This window comes from Anolis sagrei, chromosome 3, assembly GCF_037176765.1.
Source record: "Anolis sagrei isolate rAnoSag1 chromosome 3, rAnoSag1.mat, whole genome shotgun sequence".
Classification (NCBI taxonomy): domain Eukaryota; kingdom Metazoa; phylum Chordata; class Lepidosauria; order Squamata; family Dactyloidae; genus Anolis; species Anolis sagrei.
In genome coordinates, this window is record NC_090023.1 from 90,767,614 (window position 1) to 90,794,442 (window position 26,829).

The window sequence follows — 26,829 nt, forward strand, 5'->3', positions numbered from 1 at the left end:
TTGGTTGTATCAGGTATTTGTGCCCAATTTGGTCCAGTGAACGAGAATACATCCTGCATATCAGATATTACCATGACGATTCATAACAGTAGCAAAAGTACAGTTATGAAGTAGCAATGAAAATAATGTTATGGTTGAGGTTCACCAGAATACAGAGAGGAACTGTATTCAGAGGTCGCGGCATTAGGAAGGTTGAGAGACACTGCTTTATACAAAGTTTGCCAAGGAAACCCTGCTCCAAAGTTGTCATAAGTCGGAAACGACTCGGAGGCACAGAGAAACAACATTCCTTGTGCATATTATGCAGCAGCGAGGGAGGAAAAAAACCCAGCAACACAGGGAACGCCTCCGCCCCCCGCCAAAGGGATCTGGAGAAGGAGAGGCAGGATGCGGCCTCCCAGCAAAGACACGCCTGGCCTCTCCCTGTTTGCAAAAGGACTCTCCTAAAGTCCCGCCTCCTTGCATGAATGCCATTGAGCCTGAGCCCTCATTAGAACCAATGGGAGGGCTGCACAAGATGCCTGCGCCCGCCCCTCCTGAGCCCATAGGAGGAAAGGCGTGCTCGTCCTCTGCATTATTTATTTACCTCCCTCCAGATAGGATCACCGGGTGGGGCGGAGGGGGTTCCTGCTTTGCCTTGGCTCCCACCGCTTTTGGAGGGCTTTGGAGCCCCCTCCTGGCTTTGGACGGCGAGCTCCTCCTGAGCCTTTCCCTGAAAGTAAGTTCCTTTTGGGGTGGTCGAAGAGATCAGCCCTTTCCCAGGAGAGTCTCAAGAAAGGCACCAGATCTTAGTTCTCAGGTCTTGGAAGCTCATCAGGACCAGCCCTGGCTAGGATTTGGATGATGACTGGTGTTGAACTCATGCAGTTTGACAGCATTTTAACTGCCATGGCAACATGCTATGGGATCTTGAGAGCTGTAGTTTGATGAGACACCTTGAATTTCATAACCTTGAGCCATGGCAGTCAAAGTGGGGTCAAACAGCATTAATTCTGCAGTATAGATGGACCCCAGTTGTGGCAGTATTCATATTTAAGGGAATCTAATTTCAGCATGTATGTATTCAGTCGGGTTCTTTTGCATCCACTGGGGTTTGGTTCCAGGACTACTACGGATAGCCAAATCTGTGGTTGCGGAAGTCCCATTATACACAATGCCATGGTAAACAGGTGACCTTTATGTAAAATGGCTAAAACAATGGGTTTGTTGTAGGTTTTTTCAGGCTATGTGGCCATGTTCCAGAAGCATTCTCTCCTGACGTTTCTCCTCATCTATGGCAGGCATCCTCAGAGCTTGTGAGAGCTCACAAGCTCTGAGGATGCCTGTCATAGATGCAGGTGATTCTGGCCAGGAAAACTAGTGATTCTGGCCAGGAAAACCTTCGACAATACATCGGCCAAAACAATGTTTACTTTTGCCTTCTGACATTTTCAAACTATGGATATAGAACCCATGGATATTGAGGGCCAACTCTACTGTATTCCAGAGGTATCTTAGGGTGCATCTATACTGCAGAATTAATGCAGTTTGACAGCAGATTAATTGCCATGAAGCAATACTATTTCATCTTTGTAATGTGGTGAGGTACCAGCACTCCGTAGCAGAAATAGCAAACGATCTTGTGAAACTACAATTCCCAGAATTCCATAGCCATGGCAATTAAAGTCACACCAAGGGGAATTCATTCTGCAGTGTGGGTGCATCCTAATTTACTCTGATTTCAGAAAAAGGCAGTTGCAAAGTGCTTCCTTGCATAAGAAAACCCTGAAATGAAATACTATGTATAGGTGCACACACACACACACCTATGATAGACTAGGTAAAAGCAAACAAGTTGAAATTTAATCCGTTCCAGAAAAAAAAGCTTAAAATTTTTGAGATGTGATGGGGGATGCCTTACTCGAGAGCTGTATGCATGAAAAAGATCTTGGAGTCCTTGTGGACAATAAGTTAAACATGAGCCAAAAATATCATGCAGCAGCTTAAAAAGTCAATGGGATTTTGGCCTGCATAAATAGGAGTCTAATATTTAGATCCAGGGAGGTCATGCTGCCCCTCTATTCTGCCTTGATCAGACCACACCTGGAAAACCTTGTTCAATTCTGAGCACTGCAATTGAAGGAAGATGATGTCAAGCTGGAACGTGTCTAGAAGAGGGTGACTAAAATGATCAAGGTTCTGGAGAAGAAGCCCTATGAGGAGTGGCTTAAAGAGCTGGGCATGTTCAGCCTGAAGAAGAGAAAGCCAAGAGGAGACATGATAGCCATATATAAATATGTGAGGGGAAGTCATAGGGAGGAGGGAGCAAGCTTGTTTTCTGCTGTCCTGGAGACTAGGACTACAGGAAAGAAGATTCTACCTGAATATTAGGAAGAATTTACTAACTTTGAGAGCTGTTTAGCAGTGGAATTCTCTGCCCTGGAGTGTGGTGGAGGCTCCTTCTTTAGAGGCTTTTAAACAGAGGCTGGATGGCCATCTGTTGGGTGTGCTTTGAATGCAATTTTCCTGCTTCTTGGTAGGAGGTGGGACTGGACGGCCCACAAAGTCTTTTCCAACTCTATTATTCTATGATTTGTATTTTCAATTGTGATTTTTTTTAAAAAAATGTTTATAAATATTTTGCAAGGCCTACATGCCCTTAAGGAAGCTAATACCAGGCATGATGGGCTATATTTCAGGGGAAGAATCTTGCAAAACCACCTCTGATCCCCTTTGAACTCAGTGTGGCTCTAATACTTTGTTTTGAACAAGCATAGGCTTGGCTTTGCACTGGGCTTAGCAGAATGACTGCTTTGATCAGGTTACAGTTCAAGAAAGTATATGCTTAAAAGGATATGTCACGTGTCATAAGACTCTTCATTGTTTCCCCCTTGGTTGTTCTGGCTGCAGGCCACTGTTTTTCCCCAGATATGATTACCCACACCCTTTTGCCTTTATCCTCCGGCATCCTACGCCCAGCTCTCTTCTGAAAAGCTTGGGCAGGGTTTTGCTAAGTCATCTTGAAGTCGCATTTTCCCTCTCTCTGCAAGAGGCAGTATTTAGTGCAAAGTTTCCTTCTTCGAGATTTTACCCACTTAGTGAAGAGCTGAAAGAGAAGGTGGTGAGTACCTGGGATACTATAGCTAGAACTTGGATTTTCTCCCAGTCATTTTTTCAATGTGTAGCTGAAACCCAGGGCTATGAAAGATTATAATGTTTGGTAAAGTGGAAGGCAGTAGAAAAAGAGGTGGCTAGAATTGATCTCAAACAGAAACGGGCAAACTTCAGCCATCCAGGTGTTTTGGACTTCTCCCAGAAATCCCAGCTAGTTTACCCACTGTTAAGAATTGTCTGAGTTGAAGTCCAAACACCCGGAGGGCCAAAGTTTTCCCATGCCTGATCTAGAAAGTCAAGATCCTGAGTTTATAAGACCTGAGATAGGTGCATCGACACTGGAATTAATGCAGTTTGACTTCTCTCTAACTACAGTAACTCAATATTAGGAAGCATTGGACTTGTCATTTTACAAGGTCTTCAGCTGTTTCTGCCAAAGAGTGCAAGTCGCTCGTTAAAACTACTAGGGCTGGGCGGTTTCGTTTCGTAATTTCGTAATTTGTTAAAAATTCGTTATTTTTTTTTATAACGAAGCGATAACGAACCATTCAGGAGCAACTAAAAAACGAAACAAATTTTTAAATTCGTTTCGTAATTGTTTTGAATTCGTTTTGTATTCGTTTCGTTATCGTTTTGAAATCGTTTCGTTATTATTTCCGCATGTCTGGGGCAAGTTTTATAGTTGTTGTTTGTTTAATCAGTGAAAAAAAATTATAAATATCACACCAACAGTCAACAACAGAGGGAGAGGGAAGTTTCAGAAGTTCCCCCTGTCCCATTTGGAGGTTTTTTAGCGTATTGCGCGGTCGCGTCCTCCATTAACGAATCGATTCGTAATTGTTTCGTAATTGTTTCGTATTGTTTTGTAATTTACGAAATTTCGTAAATATCGAACTTTTTAAAAGAAAAATTTCGGAATTCTTTTAAAAATCGAAACACAAAAACCCCCAAAAAACGAATCGATTTTAGAAACAAATTTTTCCGTGGTTGCCCAGCCCTAAAAACTACAAATCCCCAGATTCCATGACATTGAGCCATGTCAGTTAAAGTGGTGTCAAAGTGCATCAATTCTACATTGTCGATCTGTCCAGGGTCAAGGCAGAAGTAAGAACACAAACCCATATCAGTTGCATTATAGAGTTGACTGTCCGTATATAGTTATCTCTCTACATTTGAGGGTTTTACTTTTGTGGATTTAATTCACAATTTGATTTAAATCTTCTTTCTTGGAATCTCTAGGTCCTCCACTATGACCCTCTGGTCAGAAGTTGACCACAGATTCCTAGACAGGTGTCCTTGCGAGTAAAACCAATAACTTGTTTTATTTGTGTTTTTTCCCCCACATTCATGGGTGTCTGCCTCCCTAACTCCAGCAAAAGTGGAGGGATGACTATACATGGGTTCAACCATCCATGGCTTGAAATTCATTTTAAAAATCCAGAAAGCAAATCTTTATTTTGCCATTTTATATAAGGGACAATATTTTACTATGCCATTGTATATAATAGGACTTGAGCACACATGGATGTTGGCATCCATTATTATTATTATTATTAGTAGTAGTAGTAGTAGTTTATTATGCCATTGTATATAATAGGACTTGAGCATACATGGATGATGGCATCCGTTGTTGTTGTTGTTGTTATATTTATACCCCACTTTATCTCTCCCGAAGGAGACTCAAAGTGGATTAACATAAAAGCATTTACATACAAACCTTCTTCTTTAAAAGCCTGTCTTAATAATAAGGTTTTAGCCTGCCATTGGAAGGGCAGCCAGGAAGGGGGCCATTCTGGATTTCCCAGGAAGAAGATAGTTCCAGAGTCAAGGTACAGCCACTGGGAAGGCCCATTCTCTCCTTCCCACCAACAGAGTTTGAGATGGAGGTGGGACTGAGAGAAGGGCCTCTCCTGAAGATCTCAGGGCCTGGGCAGGTTTGTACAAGGGGATGCAGTCAGCCAAATAGCCTGGACCATCTAGGGCTTTGAAGGTAATAACCAGCACTTTGAATTGTGCCTGGAAACAAACTGGCAGCCAGGGGAGCTACTGCAACAGAGGGTTGTCCGCTCCCTGTAGCCAGACCCAGTGAGCAACCTGGCACTCTTTAGAGGCAGCCCCACGCAGAGTGCATTACAGTAATCCAGATAGGATGTAACTAAGGCATATACCACCGTGGCCAGATCTGGCTTCTCAATGAATGAGTGCAGTCAGTGCACAAGTTTTAATTGTGCAAAAACCCTCCTAGCCACTACTCATACCTGGGTCTCCAGGTTCAGTGCTGAGTCCAGGAGGCCCCCAAACTGTGAACTTGTGTCTTCAGGAGGAGTGTGACCCCATCCAGCACAGGCTCGATCCCTATTCCCTGATCTGCCTTCTGACTTACCAGGAATAACTCTGCCTTGTCTGGATGAGAAGGGTGGAATATAAATAAAGTGTTATTATTATTCCCTCATCCAGTCCATTACTGATGACAGGCACTGGTTTAGGGTCAGAACATGCTTCCTTGACATTAGGTAGAAAGGAGTAGACGAGTTGGGTGTCATCCGCATATAGGTGGCATGAACCCCAAAACTCCGGAAGACCTCTCCCAGTGGTTTTATGTATATGTTAAACAGCATGGAGGACAAAATGGAACCCCAAGGAATCCCATGGGCATTCCCCAGCACCACCTTCTGGGTACAGCCCTCCAGGAAGGACGAGCCACTATGAGACAGTGCCTCCCAGTCCCATCCCAACAAGATGGCCCAGAAGGATACCATTGTCAATGGTATCCAGGACACATGGGGAGTAGGTCCTGGAACGACACACCAGTAGATACCAAGGGTTCACTGTCCTTACCATAGTTAACAAAGTGATCTCCCCTGTCCCTGCCATCCTCCGAATCTGCTAGAAATGCCATTCGCGTGTACTGTAATCATGGCAGAATAGATCTCCTCCCCAGGGAGTTGATTCCCAATAGTGTATGTATATGTGTATGCAAGTGTGTATGAGACAGTTACGGTAGTGGCACAATTTTTTACCAAGTAGTGATCATGAATAAAAAAGTTATCTGAAGCTGCTTTTGTTCACAATCACTTAGTTACAATTTTGACTCAATGAAATATAGTTGTTTCTCTGCATCCACAGATTCTGTATCACGTCATTCTCCAATCCATGGCTTGATAATATCCCCACCCTCACCCATAAATCATCTAAAAGCAAACCTTGCTTTTACCATTTTATATAAATACGTCATTTTATTTCACAACAACAACAATAATAACTTTATATATTGCTCTATCTCCCCAAAGGGACTCACCACTGTATATAATGGGGTATGAGCAGACACAGGTTTTGAAATCCATGGGGGTCCTGGATACAAACTCTAGTGGAAACCTTATACAAGATGCAGGCCAATGTCTCCAATAGGTTTCTTGTTTATAGAGTTGCCATATGATAAAACCAGTTTGACAGAACTTAACAACATGACATTGTTAAGCCTTGGTTTTTTTTTTTAAATACCTCCCCCTCCTAAATTTTGCTTACTTGTTTTCACTGTTTAGTTAATTGAGAGTGTCTGATGTTTGCCTATTCTTGTGCTTTAAAAAAAACCCAGGCTACTAGTATTGTAGTTGATGTAAGTTAAATTAAAATATGCTTGACTTTGTGGGGTTTTTTTTTGCAAGCTGTTGAAATCTTTGAGATCTTGATCATCCTGCAATGGCTGCTGCAAGGAAAGTCATCAAAACCGTGCTCAGTAAGGAGCAAGCAGAAGGAGTTGGGGCTCGTGTGCGTCGGAGTATAGGCCGGCCAGAAGTAAGTCAATTATTTTCTCTGTACTTCTAGGCAGATTTGAATGCAACAGTGACTTTTAGTGTACTGGATTCCCATTGTTACATCTCTAACCAGAGATAGCCAGGACCCTCTATTTCTCTCCACTACAGAGGTGGGTTAAGACAAATTGGGATCATTTTCAGGCTGAATTAGGGCTGCATCTACACTCTCAAATTAATGCAATTTGACACCATTTTAACTGTCACTGCTCAATGCAATGAAAACCTGGGAGGCATAGTTTTGCAAAGTCTTTAGCTTTCCCTGGTCAAGAATGCTGACGCCTCCCCAAACTTCAGATCCTAAGAGTCCATAGCATCAAGCCATTGCAGTTAAACTGGTGTCGAATTGCATCCATTTGTCAGTGTAGATTCACCACAGGTTTATGGTCACAAATTCTTCACTCTACACTTCAGCACAGGCCATTTTCTTATTGAAACATTTGCTAAATAAGTGCAAAGCAAATATAGGCAGTTCCTGAGTTACAAACATCTGACTTGCAAATTGGGGTGAGACAACAGGAAGTGAGAAAAACGTGCCCCTAGGAAGCGAAATCCACTCCTGAAAGAGTTATCTGGGGAAAGGTGTCTCCAATGAGGCTTTATCACCATTCCTTGTTTCCTCAACAAGTCAATTTTTTCAAAATCCAATTATCACAGGGACAAAAGGTTAGGTGGAATATTCTGAACAGGGACATAGACAGCAAAACAAACACTATTGGGGTGTTGTGGAAACAAGGATCGGTGATTATACTTCAGTGGAGACCCCTTTCCCCCTTGATAACTCTTTCAGGAGTGAATTCTCCTGCAAGGAGGTAGATTTCTATCACTTCGTTTTTGTCTCTCCCCAATTCTTAACTATGAGGGACTGTCTGTACTATAGTTGGGGAGGCAAAATGGAAATGTTTACTTTACAGAATAAAGGGGAAAGATAAATATAAGGAATTAAACAAAATTATCCTCATGATCAAACAATCATAATAAGTACAGCAAAATTTGTAAACTGTTCCTGTAGGGGGGTGGGAAGGAGAAAGATAGAGGGGGAAATGATGTAAACATGTGTTACTAATGGAAAATGTTTTGAATGTTTGCATAATTTTGTGTAACACTATTCACAATAATTTTGAAAATAATAATAATAATAATAATAATAACAACAACAACAACCAGAAAAGAGGTAGATTTCTCTCACTTCCTGTTGTCCTTTACCATGTAAGTCAAATGTTTGTAACTTGGGGACTGCCTGTACTGTCATGACCCAAACTCTGCACAATTTGTTGCATCTTAATAGACAATACACATATCCTCCACATTTGTGGGTTAAGTATTTCACAGATCTGATTGATCAAAGATTGCTGTATATGCAGTTGCCTTTGCTGCTTATCAACACATGATTGGGAAAATATTTTATCTGTATACATTTGTATGGTGCTCCATGTAGTCATGCCGGCCACATGACCTTGGAGGTGTCTATGGACAATGCTGGCTCTTCGGCTTAGAAATGGAGATGAGCACCACACTCCAGAGTCAGACATGGCTGGACTTAATGTCAGGGGACTACCTTTACCTTTACCTATACATTTGTAGGCCCTCCAGCATGATTATCCATCAACTTATGATGATGGTTAACCATAGGGACTTTCTGGAGTACACATGCCCGGAGAAGTGTTGTCTTGGGTGAAAAAAAAACCTAGCAGACCTATATTCTTAGTTTTCCTACTTTTATAATTGCCCTGTGCCCTTAACATCCATGAATGCGAAGGGTTGTGTATATAGTGTAAATCTGTTACACAAGCATATCTACTGACTCAAGGGGATTTAGTATTCTTACTTAGTTACTGGGTGGATTTATAGCTTGCTTTTTAAAATTTGTTCTCAGAACTGGTTCCAACTGAAAAAGATAAATTGCCACTATGATTATAGCAATGGCAATAGCATATTAAAGGAGATTAAAATAGGCCCATAAAACACTGAGTCTCCATGAATACAGAATCTTCTTCATTATAAAATGTTTCTCCCAAAAGTCTATGCAGCTCATTTTTAAAAGCTCATTTATCCTTTTCAGTTCATTGTTTCTAAAGTTTTCCAAGAATAGGACAAATAATGAATAATTTAAACAATTTTATATTATTTCTCTAAAACAAAAGAATTAAAATATTATTAACTTTATTTTGCAGTTGAAAAACCTGGACCCATTTCTGCTGCTTGATGAATTCAAAGGAGGCCAGCCAGCTGGCTTTCCCGATCACCCACACCGAGGTTTTGAAACAGTGAGTGTTTTTTTATATGTAAGGAACGCTAGCAGTTGAAAGGTACAGTAGTCTGCCCACTTTTACAGGGTTTCAGGCACAGAGTCCTCACAAAAGTGGAAAAGCTGCAAGTATAAATGAAACAACAACAACAAATTTTTATTTATATACTGCTCTATCTCCTCGAGGGGACTCAGAGCGGTTTCCAAATAACATTATCAATACATACAAAGTAAACAACATAAACATAAAATTAACAAGATAATTTAAGCATTAAAAATCACAATAGTACATATATATTTAAAATAATCCTGCCTTTTCAAGGCAATTTAAAAGGCCGGGCCGAGGCTAGTGCAATTTGTAGAGGGCCCAGGAAATTAGGTAAAGTCTATGGCTGTTCATTTCCGGGGCCTAATAGGAGGAAGTAGCCTGGGTAATTGGTAGAAAAAGATATGGCCATATTCAACAGTATCTGGGGCTGAGCTAGAACTAGTCATTCTCAAAGTCTTGTTTAGGGTTTTCAGGCTCTTACGAAAGGAGGGGAGGGATGGGGCCTGTCTTATTTCTCTAGGAAGGGCTTTCCAGAGGTGGGGGGTCACCACCAAGAAGGCCCTCTCTCTCTCTCTCTCGTTCCCACCAACCGTGCTTGTGACGGTGATGGAAGCAAAAGGAGGGCCTCCCCAGAAGAACTTAAATTTCATGTCGGTTCATAGAAATCTGACATGCTGCATTTTGTTGTTGTTGTTGTTTTGTAGTTGTCAGGGAACGTCTCTAGGCATTTGCAGTTTGGTGGGGCACTTGCACTCTTTGGTAGAGAAGGCTAAAGACCCGATCAAAATACAACTCCCATGATTTCCTAGCCTTGTGCCATGGTAGTTAAAATAGTGCCTGTAGAGAAATGTTTATTATAGAGTGTTTATTATACTGTATTTAAACTGTATTTAGGTTTTACATTAGTTGCTATGGCCTAACTGTGAGGGATAGGTTGCCATGGTAACACAGCCTCAGAGGAGGTGGGCGGAGTTTAAGGAATAAAAGGTTTGAAAGCGTCAGTTAATATTCAGTCCGGTGGATGAGACCCGGGGAAGAGGTTCAGAGTGTTGTGAAGCTGTGAGAATTCAGTAGTTCTTAGAATTTGTGAATATTTCTTCAGCAAGAGAGCTGAAGGTGTTACCTTGTTAGATTGCTTAGGTTAAAAGAATCTAACAGAGGGGGTTTTAAGGATTGCCAGTAAGGAAAGACTGGTGATCAGTGGTTTGTTCCGAGTATAGGGCAAACAGTGTGGATATTCACAATAGGGAACTCTGAAGTAGTATAAGCACTTCACTAAAGAAGAAGTTTGTAGAATTGTAACATCAGAAGCATGTATCTCAAACCAGCCATTTTGTAACATCGAGCCTTGTGCCAAGTTCAAATTCTCAAAACTGCAACAATTACGTTCTGTTAACAATAAAACTTGTTCTCTTTGTATTTCAAACCTGCCTCCTCCATTGCTTTTATGCTTGGTGCATTCCACACTACCAAAGTCACCTCACAACACAACTAAAGATAAACAGAGACATAAACCAGCGTCTCTAAACATATCGGTGGCAGCTTAATTGATATTTAGAAGAAGGTTCCTCACAGAATATTGGTGGCATTAAAGAAGATTAATACTTCCTCACATAATTTTGGTGGCATCTAGTGGGGTTAGCGCTTCTTCTTTACATTTTTGGTGGCAGCGGTGGGATTCGTGTAACAACTAATCGAGTGCCTTAAGTTTAATTTTAAAATAAGTTGTGAGGTAAAAGTTGTTGACAACATGGCTACCAGGCGGCAGAGAAAGCTGGCTGAGGAAAGAGAGGGAGACCAAGGGGAAAGCTCGAGCTCTGAGTCAGAGACAGAGGCAGTGCCTATGTCAGAAATGGCTTTTAAGTACAAGTTAGAGATGAAACGATTGGAAATGGAGGAAAGACAAAGAGAGAGAGAACTGGAGGAAAAACAAAGAGAGAGAGAACAGGAGTTAGAATTAAAGAGAATGGAGTTTGAGCTAGAAAAACAAAGATTGACTTTGTCTCAAACATCCAGTGATGTCCAGGAAGGGAGATCTGGAGTGGATACCCCAGATTTGACAAAGAAATTCCCAAAATTTACTAAAGGTGATGACCCAGAGAAATTCCTTATATCTTTTGAGAGATGTTGTCGAGATTTTGGGTTGGCTAAAGACAAATGGATGATATACCTAAGGCCTCAGATAAATGAGAAGCTTTTACAGATTTATGGACAGATGCCGGAGGAGTCTTGTAGAGACTATGATCTGTTTAAGAAACAGGTTCAACAGGAATATAGATTGACTCCTGAATATTATAGATTTAAGTTCAGGACGTTGAAGAAAGATAAAACACAAAGTTTTGCTCAGGTGGCCTCTAGATTGTCTCAACTGTTCGATAGTTGGATAAAGACGTCTGAGGTAGAAGATTATCAACAGCTGAGGGAACTCTTGAAATTGGAACAATTTTTCCAATTAGTTCCTTATGAAATTCGTTGGGTGATTCAAGATCGCAAGCCATCCACGATTGTAGAGGCAGCGGGTATGGCAGATCAAATAACAACTTTGAAAGAAGGATTTAAAAGGGAAGATCTGCCAGGGGACAAAAGAACAAACAGGCAGCCATTTTATCCACAACAAACGCGCCCACAGCAAGAAAGGGACTCTGGCATAGAAAACACCCCCTGTAGGAGGCAGAGTGTAATAAGACCAACTGCTCCTGAGGTAAAACGACGGTGCTTTCAATGTGGAGAATGGAATCATTTAAAATATCAATGTCCCTTGTTAAGGAAAGAGAAAACAACCCTCTTTGTGAATAAAATGAAAGAAACACCAAAGGCAGAACCGGTTACTGTTGCAAAGGAGAGTTCAAGCTCAGAGCCTCAAGAGAAACAATGTCTGTTTATCCTGTCAGGCAGCCCATCTAAGGACTACTTAGAAACCATTTCTATTGATCACAAAGACAGGAAAGGACTCAGAGATACAGGTTCCGAAGTATGCATAGCGCACCCTGAAATAATACCTCAGAAATTTCAACAGCCAACCTCTGAAATAAAATTAAAAGGTTTAGGTCCCGCGATCCCAACACCCGTGGTGACTTTGCCAATAGAATATAAAGGATGGAAGGGTATGTGGGATTTTGCAGTCAGTCCTGACATACCATATCAATGTTTAATTGGAAATGATTTGGCTGAGGAGATTAAATTCTGTAAGATGGCGTGTGGGGAGAAAGAATGTAACAATGAAAACCCTGAACAGAAAGCCCTGTGTTTTGCCATACAACAAGATGGGGATGAGAGGCCAGAAGCCAGTGCTACAGTGGCTGAGCTTGTTAAGAAGACGGGAGGAGTTGAGGAGATTCGGCAGGAACAGAGAGCCGATGGATCTCTGAAGCCTCTATTTGCTTTAGCTCAAAACCCCACAGTATTGCCAGAAGAACAGCCCTCCGAGTTTATACTGAAGAATGGTGTCCTATATAGAGAATCCAAAAGTGTAAACTCGACAGAAAGATCAGTGACATGTAGTCAAATTGTAGTGCCTCAAGGTTTTAGAGAACAGCTGATGAGGGTGGCACACGAAAACCCTCAAGGTGGACATTTGGGCATAAGAAAAACCACGAGGAGGATCACTAAAAACTTTTATTGGCCTGGCATGTTCCAGAGGATCAAAGAGTTTTGCCAATCCTGTGACATCTGCCAGAGATTGAGCACTGGAAGGGATAAAGTTAAAGCTCCATTGATCCCTATGCCAGTAATTGGAGAACCATTTTACAGAGTAGGCATTGACATTGTAGGTCCTCTCTGTAAACCAAGCAGACGTGGTTACCGTTACATTTTAACCATGATTGACTACGCCACAAGATATCCAGAGGCTGTAGCTCTGACTAACATCGAAACAACTACAATTGCAAATGCCCTGCTGTCCATTTGGGGAAGAACTGGATATCCCAGAGAACTGGTCTCGGACTTGGGAACCCAGTTTACTTCCAAGCTTATGTCGAAATTGCTGGAGTTATGTGGAATTAGACACCTGACTTCCACAGCATATCATCCGCAGACAAATGGACTGGTTGAGAATATGAACAAGACTTTAGTCAAAATGATAAAGTCTTACAGTCAGGAAAGGCCATATGACTGGGACGTCAAATTACAACAACTGCTGTTCGCCTACAGGACCGTCCCTCATGACAGCACCGGCTACAGTCCATTTGAATTGCTGTATGGAAGGAAAGCTCGTGGTCCGTTAGATCTGTTAAGAGAATATTGGGAAGAAAGTCCGGCGAAGGATCCTGTTCCAGTGACAGAGTATTTAAGAGATCTTCAAGCAACAATGCAGCTGGCTAGAGACATTGCTCAAGAACATTTGCTTGCGGCTCAGCAGAAACAGAAAGACTATTATGACTCTACTGCTAAACCAAAGGTCTTCGACATCGGAGATGAGGTTTTATTTTTATCTCCCAACAAGGCCAACAAGCTTCAATTGGATTGGTCTGGACCATGGAAGGTCATCAGAAGACACAACCACATAAACTATGATATTTTTGATGAACAATCCAATGTAGAAAGAAGAGTCCATGTAAATATGTTGAAGCCTTATGTTGTAAGATCTGCAAATGTATGTTTTGTTGTTTCAGAAGAGGAATCCGGTCCCTTTTCTTTTTGGGAGGGTGATCGTGAACAGTACAAGAATTTAGATCGGGTAGATATGAATGTAGAATTGTCCCTACCTCAGAAAAGAGAGGTTGTAGAGGTTTTAAATAAATATAGGGACATATTTTCGGACTTGCCAGGAAAGGTCCAAGGAGTCCAGCATCGAATAAACACCGGTGATGCTACTCCTATTGTATCTCCACCCTACAGGGTTACGGGGAGAATTAATGAATGTATTGAAAAAGAAATTAGGGAAATGTTGGACCTAGGGATTATTGCTCCATCGGTTAGCTCTTGGGCTTCACCTATAGTTTTAGTGCAGAAGCCTGACAAAACAATTAGGTTTTGTGTAGACTATAGGAGGTTAAATAAAGTGACCCAGACGGACACCTATCCTATGCCACGTTTAGACGATCTACTGGAAAGGATGGGGAAGGCCAACTTTATTAGTAGCATCGATTTGACCAAGGGGTTTTGGCAAGTGCCCATGGCACCACAAGACCGTCACAAGACCGCTTTCCGGACCCAAAATCGATTATTTGAATTTTATGTCCTCCCTTTTGGCCTAAAAAATAGCCCGGCCACATTTCAAAGATTAGTGGACAGTGTTTTGAGTGGACTGGGGTCATTCTGTGTAGCCTATATTGATGATATAGGGATTTTTAGTAATTCATGGAGAGATCACCTTAATCATTTAGATCTGGTGCTAAACAGGTTGAGGGAAGCAGGGTTAACCGTTAAAGCTTCCAAGTGTAGGATAGGATATAAGGTTACCAAATATTTAGGACATTTAGTGGGAGGAGGTCATATTCGACCTGATCCTACTAAAGTGGCAGTTATACACCAGTGGCCAGTGCCCAAAACGAAAAAACAGGTTAGGGCATTCCTTGGATTGGCGGGTTACTATCGAAAATGTATCCCATCCTTTAGTAATCTGGCAGCCCCTCTTTCGGATCTTACTAAAAAGAAGAACCCGAACCAGGTAATTTGGACTCCAAATTGTCAGACTGCCATGGATCAATTGAAGAAATCCATTACTTCAGATTCTGTCCTAATGGCACCAGATTTTGACAAGCCCTTTATTTTGACGTGTGATGCTTCAGATACTGGGCTTGGAGCTGTCCTAAGCCAATTGGATGTAGAAGGAGAAGACAGACCCCTATTGTTCTTAAGTAAAAAATGGCATTCTAATGAGTATAGTATGTCAACAATTGAGAAAGAATGCTATGCCATTATCTGGTCAGTCAAGAAACTGAAACCGTATTTGTGGGGTAGGAAGTTTACTTTGCAAACAGACCATGCTCCCTTACGATGGCTAGATAATGTAAAAGGTACCAACAACAAATTGTTAAGATGGAGTTTGGGTTTACAAGATTTCATATTTGACATAAAACATGTTTCAGGTAAACGAAATGTAGTTGCGGACGCCTTATCAAGGATTCCATAGGTTAAAGGTTTGTATATATGTATAGTTGAAATGTACCTAACTATGATGCGTTTCCCTTTCAGAATTGATATATGTATATTTATTGTTAAATGTTATGTAGGATTATTTTTGCTATTCTAGGATTAAGAAATGTGCAAAAATATTTTTCTGGGGGGGAAGGTGTAGAGAAATGTTTATTATAGAGTGTTTATTATACTGTATTTAAACTGTATTTAGGTTTTACATTAGTTGCTATGGCCTAACTGTGAGGGATAGGTTGCCATGGTAACACAGCCTCAGAGGAGGTGGGCGGAGTTTAAGGAATAAAAGGTTTGAAAGCGTCAGTTAATATTCAGTCCGGTGGATGAGACCCGGGGAAGAGGTTCAGAGTGTTGTGAAGCTGTGAGAATTCAGTAGTTCTTAGAATTTGTGAATATTTCTTCAGCAAGAGAGCTGAAGGTGTTACCTTGTTAGATTGCTTAGGTTAAAAGAATCTAACAGAGGGGGTTTTAAGGATTGCCAGTAAGGAAAGACTGGTGATCAGTGGTTTGTTCCGAGTATAGGGCAAACAGTGTGGATATTCACAATAGGGAACTCTGAAGTAGTATAAGCACTTCACTAAAGAAGAAGTTTGTAGAATTGTAACATCAGAAGCATGTATCTCAAACCAGCCATTTTGTAACATCGAGCCTTGTGCCAAGTTCAAATTCTCAAAACTGCAACAATTACGTTCTGTTAACAATAAAACTTGTTCTCTTTGTATTTCAAACCTGCCTCCTCCATTGCTTTTATGCTTGGTGCATTCCACACTACCAAAGTCACCTCACAACACAACTAAAGATAAACAGAGACATAAACCAGCGTCTCTAAACATATCGGTGGCAGCTTAATTGATATTTAGAAGAAGGTTCCTCACAGAATATTGGTGGCATTAAAGAAGATTAATGCTTCCTCACATAATTTTGGTGGCATCTAGTGGGGTTAGCGCTTCTTCTTTACAGTGCCAAACCGGATTGTTTCGCAATGTAGATGTACCTTTAGAGTAACCTTCCTTTGCCAGACATCCTCTAAATCCCACCCAACTACTAACCAGGGCTTCTTGGGAATGATGGGTGTTGCACTCCAAGAAATGTGATAGTCACTATGTTAGGAAAGACCAATTTAGGGGAAGAACTAACTTATTTTCAGTGGGTTTTCATCTCTTTGATGTATTTGAACACTACAAGCAATTGAAGAGCACAGTTTACTTTTTTCTGAAAATACTGCTCTGATCCCCTCCTTAGCAATAAATGGAGTCATGCATCAACTGCCTGTAACATTTCATGAATGAAAGCCCATTTCATTTTATTAAAAAAGTTGTATGCTCCTTTCCCAGAAATTCAAAAGGTTACAGTTTACACTAAAAATGATGAAGTACATGACAACAATGGGGGTATTTATGGCAGAACAGTCATAAACATTTAAATCCTCATGTAAAGTCTCAGCAAGATTTGATATTTTGACAGTGTGCTTTGAAAAGGCAGCTGTGATGGACTGACCCCTTGTAGTCCTTTCTGGAAAGAGGTTCCAATTTTTTTGATCTGTAATAAACATTTCCAACACCTAGTCACCATCATGTAAGGTTTTAATCAAAGGAAATGACAGCAAAGCCATCTGAGGCTGGATCTACATTGCCGTATAATCCAGTTCAAAGCATACAATCTGGGATCAGAAACTGGATTATATGGCAGTGTAGATGGGGCCTGAGTTGAACTTCAGCCTCATTTACACTGCCATATAATCCAGTTTCTGAATCCAGATTATCTGCTTTGAACTAGATTATATGGCAGTGTAGGCTCATATAATCCAGTTCAAAGAAGATTATCTGGATTCAGAAAATGCATTATATGGCAGTGTATATCAAACCTTAATGTATTGTCAAAGGCCTTCATGGCCGGAATCACTGGGTTTTTGTAGGTTTTTTGGGCTGTATGGCCATGTTCTAGAAGCACTTTCTCCTGACGTTTCACCTGCCTCTATGGCAGGCATCCTCAGAGGTAGACAACTTCAACAAAAAGAAACAATGAAAATAAACAAAATCTGACTACCAGTATTGTAGAAAAACCTCTAAAATTATAACGGTAAATAAAGAACAAATCTGAAACACAGGGGAGCTCCAGACAAGGAACAATCAGGAACAACTAATCACCTCTCAACAAAGGATTCCCCCAGGCAGGAACAAGGCACGCCTAAAAACAGTCAGGCCACTAAATACTAATCAAGCCAGCCAATTGAAACATTCGCACCTAGCGCCAACAGACAAGAGTTCTTTCTCCCACCGTGGACTTTCCACAGACATATAAACACAATTTCCCTAGTTTACAGTAGACCTCACAACCTATGAGGATGCCTGCTATAGTTGCAGGTGAAACGTCAGGAGAGAATGCATCTAGAACATGGCCATACAGCCCAAAAAACCTACAGCAAGCCATTAAGCATTAGTGAGTAATTGAATGGTTTACAAAATTCCAGTTAATTAGTTATCTCTTTGTATTTTCTCCCTGTGAAATTGTACATCATAATCAATAGGTGACTTGAAGTCATACACACATTACAAACAGACTTCAGTATTCACAGATTCCGCATCTACAAATGCAAGTATTTACGATTTTAAAATATTTGATAAAAAAATCAATAATTTTTGTCATTTATATTGGGCACATCATTTTACTGTGCGATTGTACATCATAGGATTTGAGCATCCAGAGATTTTGGTATCCATGAGGGTTTTGGAAGCAAACCTCCAGTGGGTACCAAGGACCCACTGTATTTCTATTACAAATTCTAGATTCTGAAAGAAGACTCTCTCTTCAGCCAGACCTCCACATTTGTGGGGTTAGAGATGCAGACCCCCATGAACATGGAAAGAAAGAAGGCTGAAGTAACATTAAACTCTCCTTTTTCCTCCCTCCCTTTAAAATACCTGTGGTATATTATGGACATTGCCACCTCTTTCCTGATTTTGAATAATTTCTGCTTTTGTCAGCAGATGGCAGTCTTCAGTGGAAATTGGGGCAACAAGACTTTTTAGGAAAGCTGTCTTGGAGAGAATACCACTTCAATCATAAGCTTTTATTTAAGGATTCCCTTAAAGATACACCTATGGGTTCATCTACACGGTGGATTTAATGCAGTTTGACACCACTTTAACTACCATGTCTCAAGGCTATGGAATCCTGGGAGATGTAGCCTTCTCTACCCAAAGGAACGGGGGGCTCACCAAATAACAAAATGCAGGATTCCATAGCATAGCAAGTAGTTAAAGTGGTGCCAAACTGCAGTAATTCTTCAATGTAGACACATACTGTTTATCCTATGGCTTCCTTTCATTGACAGTTCAACAAAATTTAGTTCACTTTAGTACCTTTGTAGATGGCGTGCTTGGTAAAATGGCCAGCAGAATTTGTTGAAAACTTCTGTTTAAAACCAAAGATCTGTAATTTTACATAGAAATGTGTTTGATCCTTTTGGATTTGTTGGGATTTCAGCAGCCTGCAGGCAGAAAAATACTGTTGAAGAAAATATGGAAGCAGGGATTTGTGCAGTTCATTCTTTTTATAGTGTAATTTATTTCTTGAAGTACATTCATCTTATTTCATTTCCTTTAATGCTTCTTACTGATAATTCCTTTACTCCAGTCAATTTTGTTTCATATGGTAATCACAGAAGATAAAATATCATACTACCATGACTAGTCCAAATGCACATCTTCTATTTACATCAGAATGATGAAAAAGTGCTTTACTGCTTGGATTGTACCCAATATTTATTTTGTGACACATTTTTGATGTGACTGCTTTTAGCGGTCTTTTTTCATGTAAGACTTGTAATAAAGACTTGGGGGAGGGAGAGAGACATACTATAGCTCTTCATATCATTAGTTTTTCTTGAACAAATATACATAGCTCTACATGCGATACTAAAGCATTGGAAAGCCTTTTGAATAGATGCATTTTTGGAGTTTTGCAGTGTACCACTGAAAATCACAGAAGATACACAGAGTCTAGAAATTGTAAAGAAAACTAATATTTATTTATTTATTTATTTATTTATTTACAGTATGTCTATGCCGCCCAAAGGTGACTCGAGATGGCTTACAAATTTGCAGCAATTCGATGCCACACTGTTCATAAAACACAATCAAAAACATTTAGCACACATAAAAACCATGTAAAAATCATTAAAAACATATAATCACCAGTGACTTCCTGTTAACTCATTTTTCAAAAACATTGTCTAAACCGTTCCATGTTCTCTTTTTCCTAGTTCCATATTCAGCTATTATGCTGCATTTCCAAAGGCTTGTTCAAACAACCAGGTTTTTACTTTTTTTTGAAATGTCAAGAGAGAGGGAGCCAATCTAATATCCCTAGGGAGGGAGTTCCATAACTAAGGGGCCACTACTGAGAAGGCCCTGTCTCTCGTTCCCATCAGGCGTGCTTGAGACAAAAGCAAATAGAAATTTAGCAAATAAAAATGCATGAAATAATTGTACTGTACTTTCATGTGTTAAAATATGGTAAACTATGTGGAGTTAAGATTTGAGAAACCTAGAGGTATCAATATTTTTTCTACTACCCCAACCCCTCCAAATGTGGTGGGCCATCTATAGTCACTCACAGTGAAACTTTCTACTTCACTATTTATATTTCTGACATGTGTATGCTTTTAAAATATTTGTATACTCTTTTAAATGTGCTAGTTTTAATTTTTTTTTGACTCAGTGATGAGGTCATAAAATCATAGAGTTGGAAGAGACCTCGTGGGCCATCAAGTCCAACCCTCTGCCAAGAAGCAGGAAAATCGCATTCAAAGCACACCTGACAAATGGCCATCCAGCCTCTGTTTAAAAGCCTCCAAAGAATGAGCCTCCACCACACTCCAGGGCAGAGAGTTCTACTGCTGAACAGGTTTCACAATCAGGAAGTTCTCCCTAATGTTCAGATGGAATCTCCTTTTTTGTAGTTTGAAGCCATTGTTCCGTGTCCTAGTCTCCAGGGCAGCAGAAAACAAGCTTGCTCCCTCCTTCCTATGACTTCCTCTCACATATTTATACATGGCTATCATGTCTCCTCCCAGCCTTCTCTTCTTCACGTCCTGTCTAACTCTGTGATTCTGTATTGTAGAGTATTAGCTAATATGAGCTCATTGAGTCCCACTCCAGGAGAAAGGTGGCATATAACAAGAAAGAATAAATATATAAATAAAATAAAAGCAAACTAAGTTTCAACTTGCCTAAAGTTCTAATCCCAGTCTATTTTTCAGGTATCATATCTATTGGCAGGTGGATCCATGGCCCATGAAGACTTTTGTGGCCATACAGGTAGACTAGATCCAGGAGATTTGCAGGTATGCCACAGTGATAAGAACAGCGATTGATTATAATAAATAATTATTTTAATGATGTGTTTTGTTTGGGAATCATTTTTTTCAGGTGGTTGTGGCAGTTTGCCATTTTTTCCCTCAGAAATATAGCCTACAGAATCTGGTCTTCCTTTGCAGTCTTTCGTCCAAGTACAAACCAAGGTTGACCCTATTTCATTTCTCAGTTCAGACAGGATCTTGTACCTTTAGAGCAGTGGTTCCCAACCTGTGGTCCGTGGACCACCAGTGGCACCCAAGAACTAAAATATTGTCCGCATCCTCACCATTACTGCGCCGTTGCAATGAAAGCAACTGGTCTCGTGAAACCCTCTTATCGTGCCAAAGCAACGTGACTGTCAGGAGGGGAGAGACTAACTACCTACAAAAGGCACAACAACAAGCCTCCTGACTGCTGCTTCTCCTCCTCCCTTTCCCTGAGCAGAGCTATGCCATGTGGTGCCTGGAAGTGGGAGCTGCTTGGTGTCTTGGTTTTTAGGCCTTTTCCTGCGTAATTTGGGGTGTCGATTCAGAAAATTGTATTGGATAGACCACATCAGCTCTAGATTATTAAATATGGTTTTATGTGGGCAAGTAGATGGCGACTACTGGGTGGTATATGTTCTGTATCAGAAACTAGAGCTGATGCGCCCTATCCAATGAAATTTTCTGAATCAGTACCTTAAATAACCAAACCGAATCTAAAGTTGTCCAAAAACTGATTCATAACCCTTTTGGTCCTAATGTTGGAGAGTGGCCCCGGTCAAAGTGGTCCCTGGTCACAAAAAGATTGGGAACCACTGCTTTAGAGTATTTAGGGCACATTTAGTCTTAGTCAGTGGCAAATTATACCTGCAAGTGCTTTCACATCTATATAAATTTTAGAGCAGAAATGCTTATACCTTTTTATATCTCATCATCACAAAAAGAAACTGAGCAGATAGTATTAAATGACAAAAATGTGCTCAGTTTGGAAGTATGGGATTAAAGCTGAGTCCTGAATCTAAAAGAAGGAGGAAACTACTGCTGAATCTGTATTTTCATCATTTAACCAAGGTCAGGATTTTCATGGGCAATGTGGGCAGATGTTATTTCTGTTTTTCAATGAAAACCAAACTCCCTTGCATTTTTTTTCTTATTTGTTCCAAGTCAGCTAATGGTCATTGAAGGTATAGCCTGTTTTTATAGTATGTGTAGCCTTCAGGAATCAAAATATATGCTGCTAGCCTCAATAACAGTAAATCAAGTTTGAACTTGCCCGAAGTCTTTGTTTTTTACTATGTAGCTATACACTATTTTTTCTCCCTCTGCATATTTTAGAAGAAAAACATATTTGCCTGTAAGCTTTGAATGCTAACATAATGAATTTATTGGCTTTTTGTTTTTCTGACAAAGTATATATCAGTGAAGGCTTTGGAATTCGTTTATTGTTAGCAGGGCTACTCTTGCATATCTCTACAATACTTTCAGAAACCTTAGGATATTTATATTCTGAACAAGCCAAAACCTTATAGGGTTTATTTTGATTCCTGGCTTTAAAAATGAAATGTTTTTAGGCTGATCACTCAAAAGGAACTAGGAGTATGTCTCCTTGCACTTAGGGGCTGAATAACATAAATTTTAGATCAGCGGTGGGGAATACGTAACTATCTTTCTCCTTTATCCACCATCATTTTAACTTCTGGCTATGCAGACTGGCTACGACTGGTTTTGCAATGTGACAACATCTGAAGAGCCACACAGTTGCCACACAACTTTTAGACCAGTGGTTCTGATTTTAAAATCTTGTTTTTATATGCTATATGTTTTACTTTATTGTGTTCTATTATGTGTTTATTTTATGCTCTGTTTTAGGTACTTTCTGCCATATGTAAGCTGCCCCGAGTCCTTTTGGGGAGATGGAGGCGGGATACAAGAATAAAGTTATTATTATATTATTCTCAACCTGTGGGTCTCCAGATGTTTTGGCCTTGAATTCCCAGAAATCCTAACAGCTGGTAAACCGTCTGGGATTTCTGGGAGTTGTAGGCCAAAACAGTGGTTCTCAACCTGGAGACCCACAGGTTTTCAATTCTGAGGAATATTCTGTCTGCTTGTCTGTCTCTCTCAGAGCATCTAACTTTATCCACATTTGTATACATATATATAAGCCAGCTTGGTATAGTAGTTTGAATGTTGAGCTACAGCACAGTGGGCCAGCATATAAATCCCAGTTCAGCGAGGGACAATACAGTATATTCATTTAGGACTAAAGCATCAATTATTAGTTCAAGGATGGCATAGTAGTTTAAATGTTATTAGGACTCTTGAGATCAGGGCTTGAGCATGTCACATTCTCTCAGAAACCTATTGGGTGGCTTGAGCATGTCACATTCTCTCAGCCTCGAAAGGAGGCAAGGGCAAACCCCTTCTGAAAAAAATCTCTTCAATAAAGCCTTTTAATAGGTTTGCCTTAGAGTCACCACAGGTTGAAAATGATTTGAAGATCCACATATCTGCGTATGTATATGGGAGCTAGAGTCCTGGATTGTGCATCACTATGTCTTTTGAAAAAATCATACTAGTGAATATCTATGATGTGGTTCTTTCTCTTCTTATGCACAGTGGATGACTGCTGGCCGTGGCATTCTCCATGCAGAGATGCCCTGTTCTGAAGAGCCAGCCCATGGATTACAACTTTGGGTTAATCTGCGAAGCTCTGAGAAGATGATTGAACCTCAGTACCAAGAACTGAAAAGCAAAGAGATACCCAAACCTTCACTGAATGGTGTGACAGTGGCTGTCATTTCAGGAGAGGCATTGGGTGTCAAGGTAAGCGATTTCATGACAAGCTATGAAAGAACAGATTCTTTGAAAAGATGAGCACTCCTGCTAGTTCTCTAATGCCAGAGATAGGAATAGTATGGCTGTTAGGCTGCATGTGCCATTCCGCAGAGCTATGTCTGTGACTCCCCAGTCCATTTTATTTGTAGTCGAAAGAAAGGAAGAACTCACTTCTCCTGGATGCTTCCAGAGACTCTTTCACATTATCTAAATATGGCTCAGGTTCGGTGCTCCATGCAGTCATGTTGGCCACATGACCTTGGAGGTGTCTACAGACAACACCAGCTCTTCGGCTTAGAAATGGAGATGAGTACCAACCCCCAGAGTCAGACACGACAGGACTTAATGTCAGGGGAAAACCTTTACCTTTACTTCAGCATCACTTATACAGAATTCTGAAATACTCCAAAATTGTCCACATTCATGGCTAAGATAGTGATATCTTTGCTTTCTGATGGCTCAGTATACACACATTGTTTCATGCACCAAGTTATTAAAATATCTCATTAAATTACCAGATTAGGGGTGGTGCAGTGGGTTAAACCTCTGAGCTGCTGAACTTGCTGACCGAAAGGTTAGCGGTTCAAATCTGGAGAGTTGGGTGAGCTCCCACTGTTAGCCTCAGCTTCTGCCAACCTAGCAGTTTGAAAATATGCAAATGTGACTAGATCAATAGGTACTGCTTCGGTGGGAAGGTAACAGAGCTCCATGCAGTCATGCTGGCCACATGACCTTAGAGGTGTCTACGGACAATGCTGGCACTTTGGCCTAGAAATCGAGATGAACACCTCAGACATGAGTAGACATATTGTCAGGGGAAATCTTTATGTTTACTATCAGATCATATGTATAAGTTGTGTATGAATCATAAATAAGTTTCACATTTAGACTTGGGTCCCATTTTCAAGATATTACATTACATTGCATTACGCACATATATGTAAGTACGGGCATACCAAAATCCAAAGAACAATCTAAACCCCTCAAACAATTTTGGTCCCAGTCATTTCAGATAAGCAATATTCAACCAGTACAACTCTGTTGGTTTTTTTTTTTTTTCATTTTTGGGAGGTTGATTTAGAATTATTAGTCACAGAGCTCTGGTGCCTCACCAACCTATAGAAAAACAGCATTGCATATGATTCAGCAATGGCAGTTAAAATGGAAAAATAGTGCTGTAATTATACAGCGTGGACAGTCTCCAGAAACAGCCATTCGTCTTTTTAAAGCAATCAGGGGCCTTTCCTTGCTGGTTAACATCAAAAAATATCAATTTTCAAAAGACAAAGTGGCTTTTTATTTCTTGATTAGTTTTCAGAGGTGCTTGCATTTTAGCAGTCTGTGTGGCCTTCAAAAACTCCTGCAGCAGAAAATCTGTGCCCAGATGTAAAGCAGTTTTTAACATAAGTGTCCTCTCTCCACGTTAGTGTGAGGGTTTACAGAAGAGTCTCTCTTGTTTCAATATCTTCCCTTCCTGAGTCTACTTCTACCTCTCTGCTGCTGACTTCTTCACAACAATGCCCAAGGAGACACATCCACAATGACTACTTAGCATGGATTGGAGGCATCTCAAAAACATGAGGTTCAAATTAATTCAATGCCAACACAATTCAATTGTGTTGGCATTGAATTGTTGCTATTGTAAGCCACCCTGAGTCCCCCTTTGGGGATTGAGAAGGACAGGGTACAAATGTTGGAAATAAATAATAATAAATAAATAAATATATGAACAGACTTCAGAGGCCTTCAACCAGGAGAGGTTAAATGGCAGGATACTTCAAAATAGGCTTAGTAATACACATCAGCAAGCATAGGTGTAAACCATATTGCAGGGGTCCCCAAACTATTTAAACTGAGGGCCAGGTCACAGGCCCTCAAACTGCTGGAGGACCGAATTATAATTTGAAAAAAGCATGAATGAATTCTTATGCACACTTCACATATCTTATTTGTAGTGCAAAAAAACACTTAAAAACCATACAATAATTAAAATGAAGAACAATTTAAAAATATAAACGTATTAGTATGTCAATGGAAAGTGTGGGCCTGCTTTTGACTGATGAGATAGGATTGTTGTTGTTGTGTGCTTTCAAGTCATTTCAGACTTAGGTTGACCCTGAGCGAGGGCCATGTAAATTACCTTGGAGGGCCGTATCTGGCCCTCGGGCCTTAGTTTGAGGACCCCTGCCATATTGCATGACGAAACTGATCAAGTAGTGGGTGATCTGGCAATCCACATATAGGGTGAGTTGGGAAAAAAATCCTCCATGGTGTGTATAAGCACCACCCAGATCTTCTATATCAGCTGCATGTTAGCTTTGTTTCAGTCTCTGCCCCTTTCACCATGCATTACTTGGTCCATGGAGATGTGCTTCAAAATGCTTAGAAATGTATTTCACTCAGATACAATACTGATTAGAAGGGAGAAGATCTCAAAAGGCGGAAAATCTTGTCATTTTGCAAACAATCATTCCAGAAATAGCAGTACACACACACAGATCTGAATTCAGTATAATCCATGGATGATGGAGTGCTTTTGAGTAGAAAATGCACTTTGGAGAAAAAATCCTGTACATCTTTACTTCCATCTACTCCTCACTTTCAGAAATGAACCCTGAAGGACACAGCTAGGGGACACCGAGTGTTAAGGATGAGAACCTTGGCATTTGTCACAAGGCTTTTAATGGGTATTTTAAAAGATGTCTTGCTGCATGTCATTCTAGAGACACATAAAAGAGCTAAGTGGATCCTCCTGTCCGTGATAATGTTGATATATTGGAATGTGGCTCGCAGAGGAAGCCGGTTGCCTTTGTTCTTGCCATGAACCAACATACACTCCCAATCAGAAAAGGTTGAGAAGGAAAAACAAGCAGTGCAGCTTGTTAAGCCTGTTCCTGAGACCCCACACGGAATACCTATCCCCTCCCTTCACTTTCAGAGCTGAACCCTGACCTTTGCTCTGCCCCGGCATTCCATGACTTTGTTTTATTAACTTCACTCTTGCCTGTAGAAAAGCAAATGGACCTTTTTATCATGGGCAGTTTAGAGGCTCTTCAGACCTGACACTATGTAACAACATTTGAAATAGTTTCTGCTCCTGGTTTGAAAGTTTCATTTCACATTTAATAGTTCAGTACTTACTTTGAAAGTTGTTATTGTACTCATTTTTTCTGGCTGCTACAAACTATGTTGAATTGGTTGGGACTCTATGAGGTATTCATTGAAAACCTATAACAAAATGTGGGGTGTTGTGTGGTTTCCAGGCTGTATGGCCAGGGTCTAGCAGCATTTTCTCCAGATGTTTTGCTTGCATCTGTGGCTGACATCTTCAAGAAGAGAGGTGCACAGAATA

The 26,829-nt window shown here is 40.5% G+C and overlaps 1 protein-coding gene across 2 annotated transcripts in view; it reads left to right on the plus strand.

Moving 5' to 3' along the window:
- Positions 1 to 572: 572 nt before the first annotated feature.
- PIR (pirin) overlaps positions 573 to 26,829 on the plus strand; it is a 45,337-nt gene continuing 19,080 nt past the window's right edge. The window contains exons 1-5 of one of the 2 annotated variants that reach the window (XM_060770009.2): positions 573 to 718; positions 6,759 to 6,888; positions 9,080 to 9,172; positions 20,559 to 20,642; positions 23,259 to 23,465. In XM_060770009.2, coding sequence (XP_060625992.2) covers positions 6,793 to 6,888; positions 9,080 to 9,172; positions 20,559 to 20,642; positions 23,259 to 23,465 — 480 coding nt within the window. In that variant the 5' untranslated portion in view covers positions 573 to 718; positions 6,759 to 6,792. Of the gene's footprint in view, positions 719 to 2,896; positions 3,101 to 6,758; positions 6,889 to 9,079; positions 9,173 to 20,558; positions 20,643 to 23,258; positions 23,466 to 26,829 lie in introns of those variants that run through there. The other variant, XM_060770010.2, reaches the window with a different exon arrangement.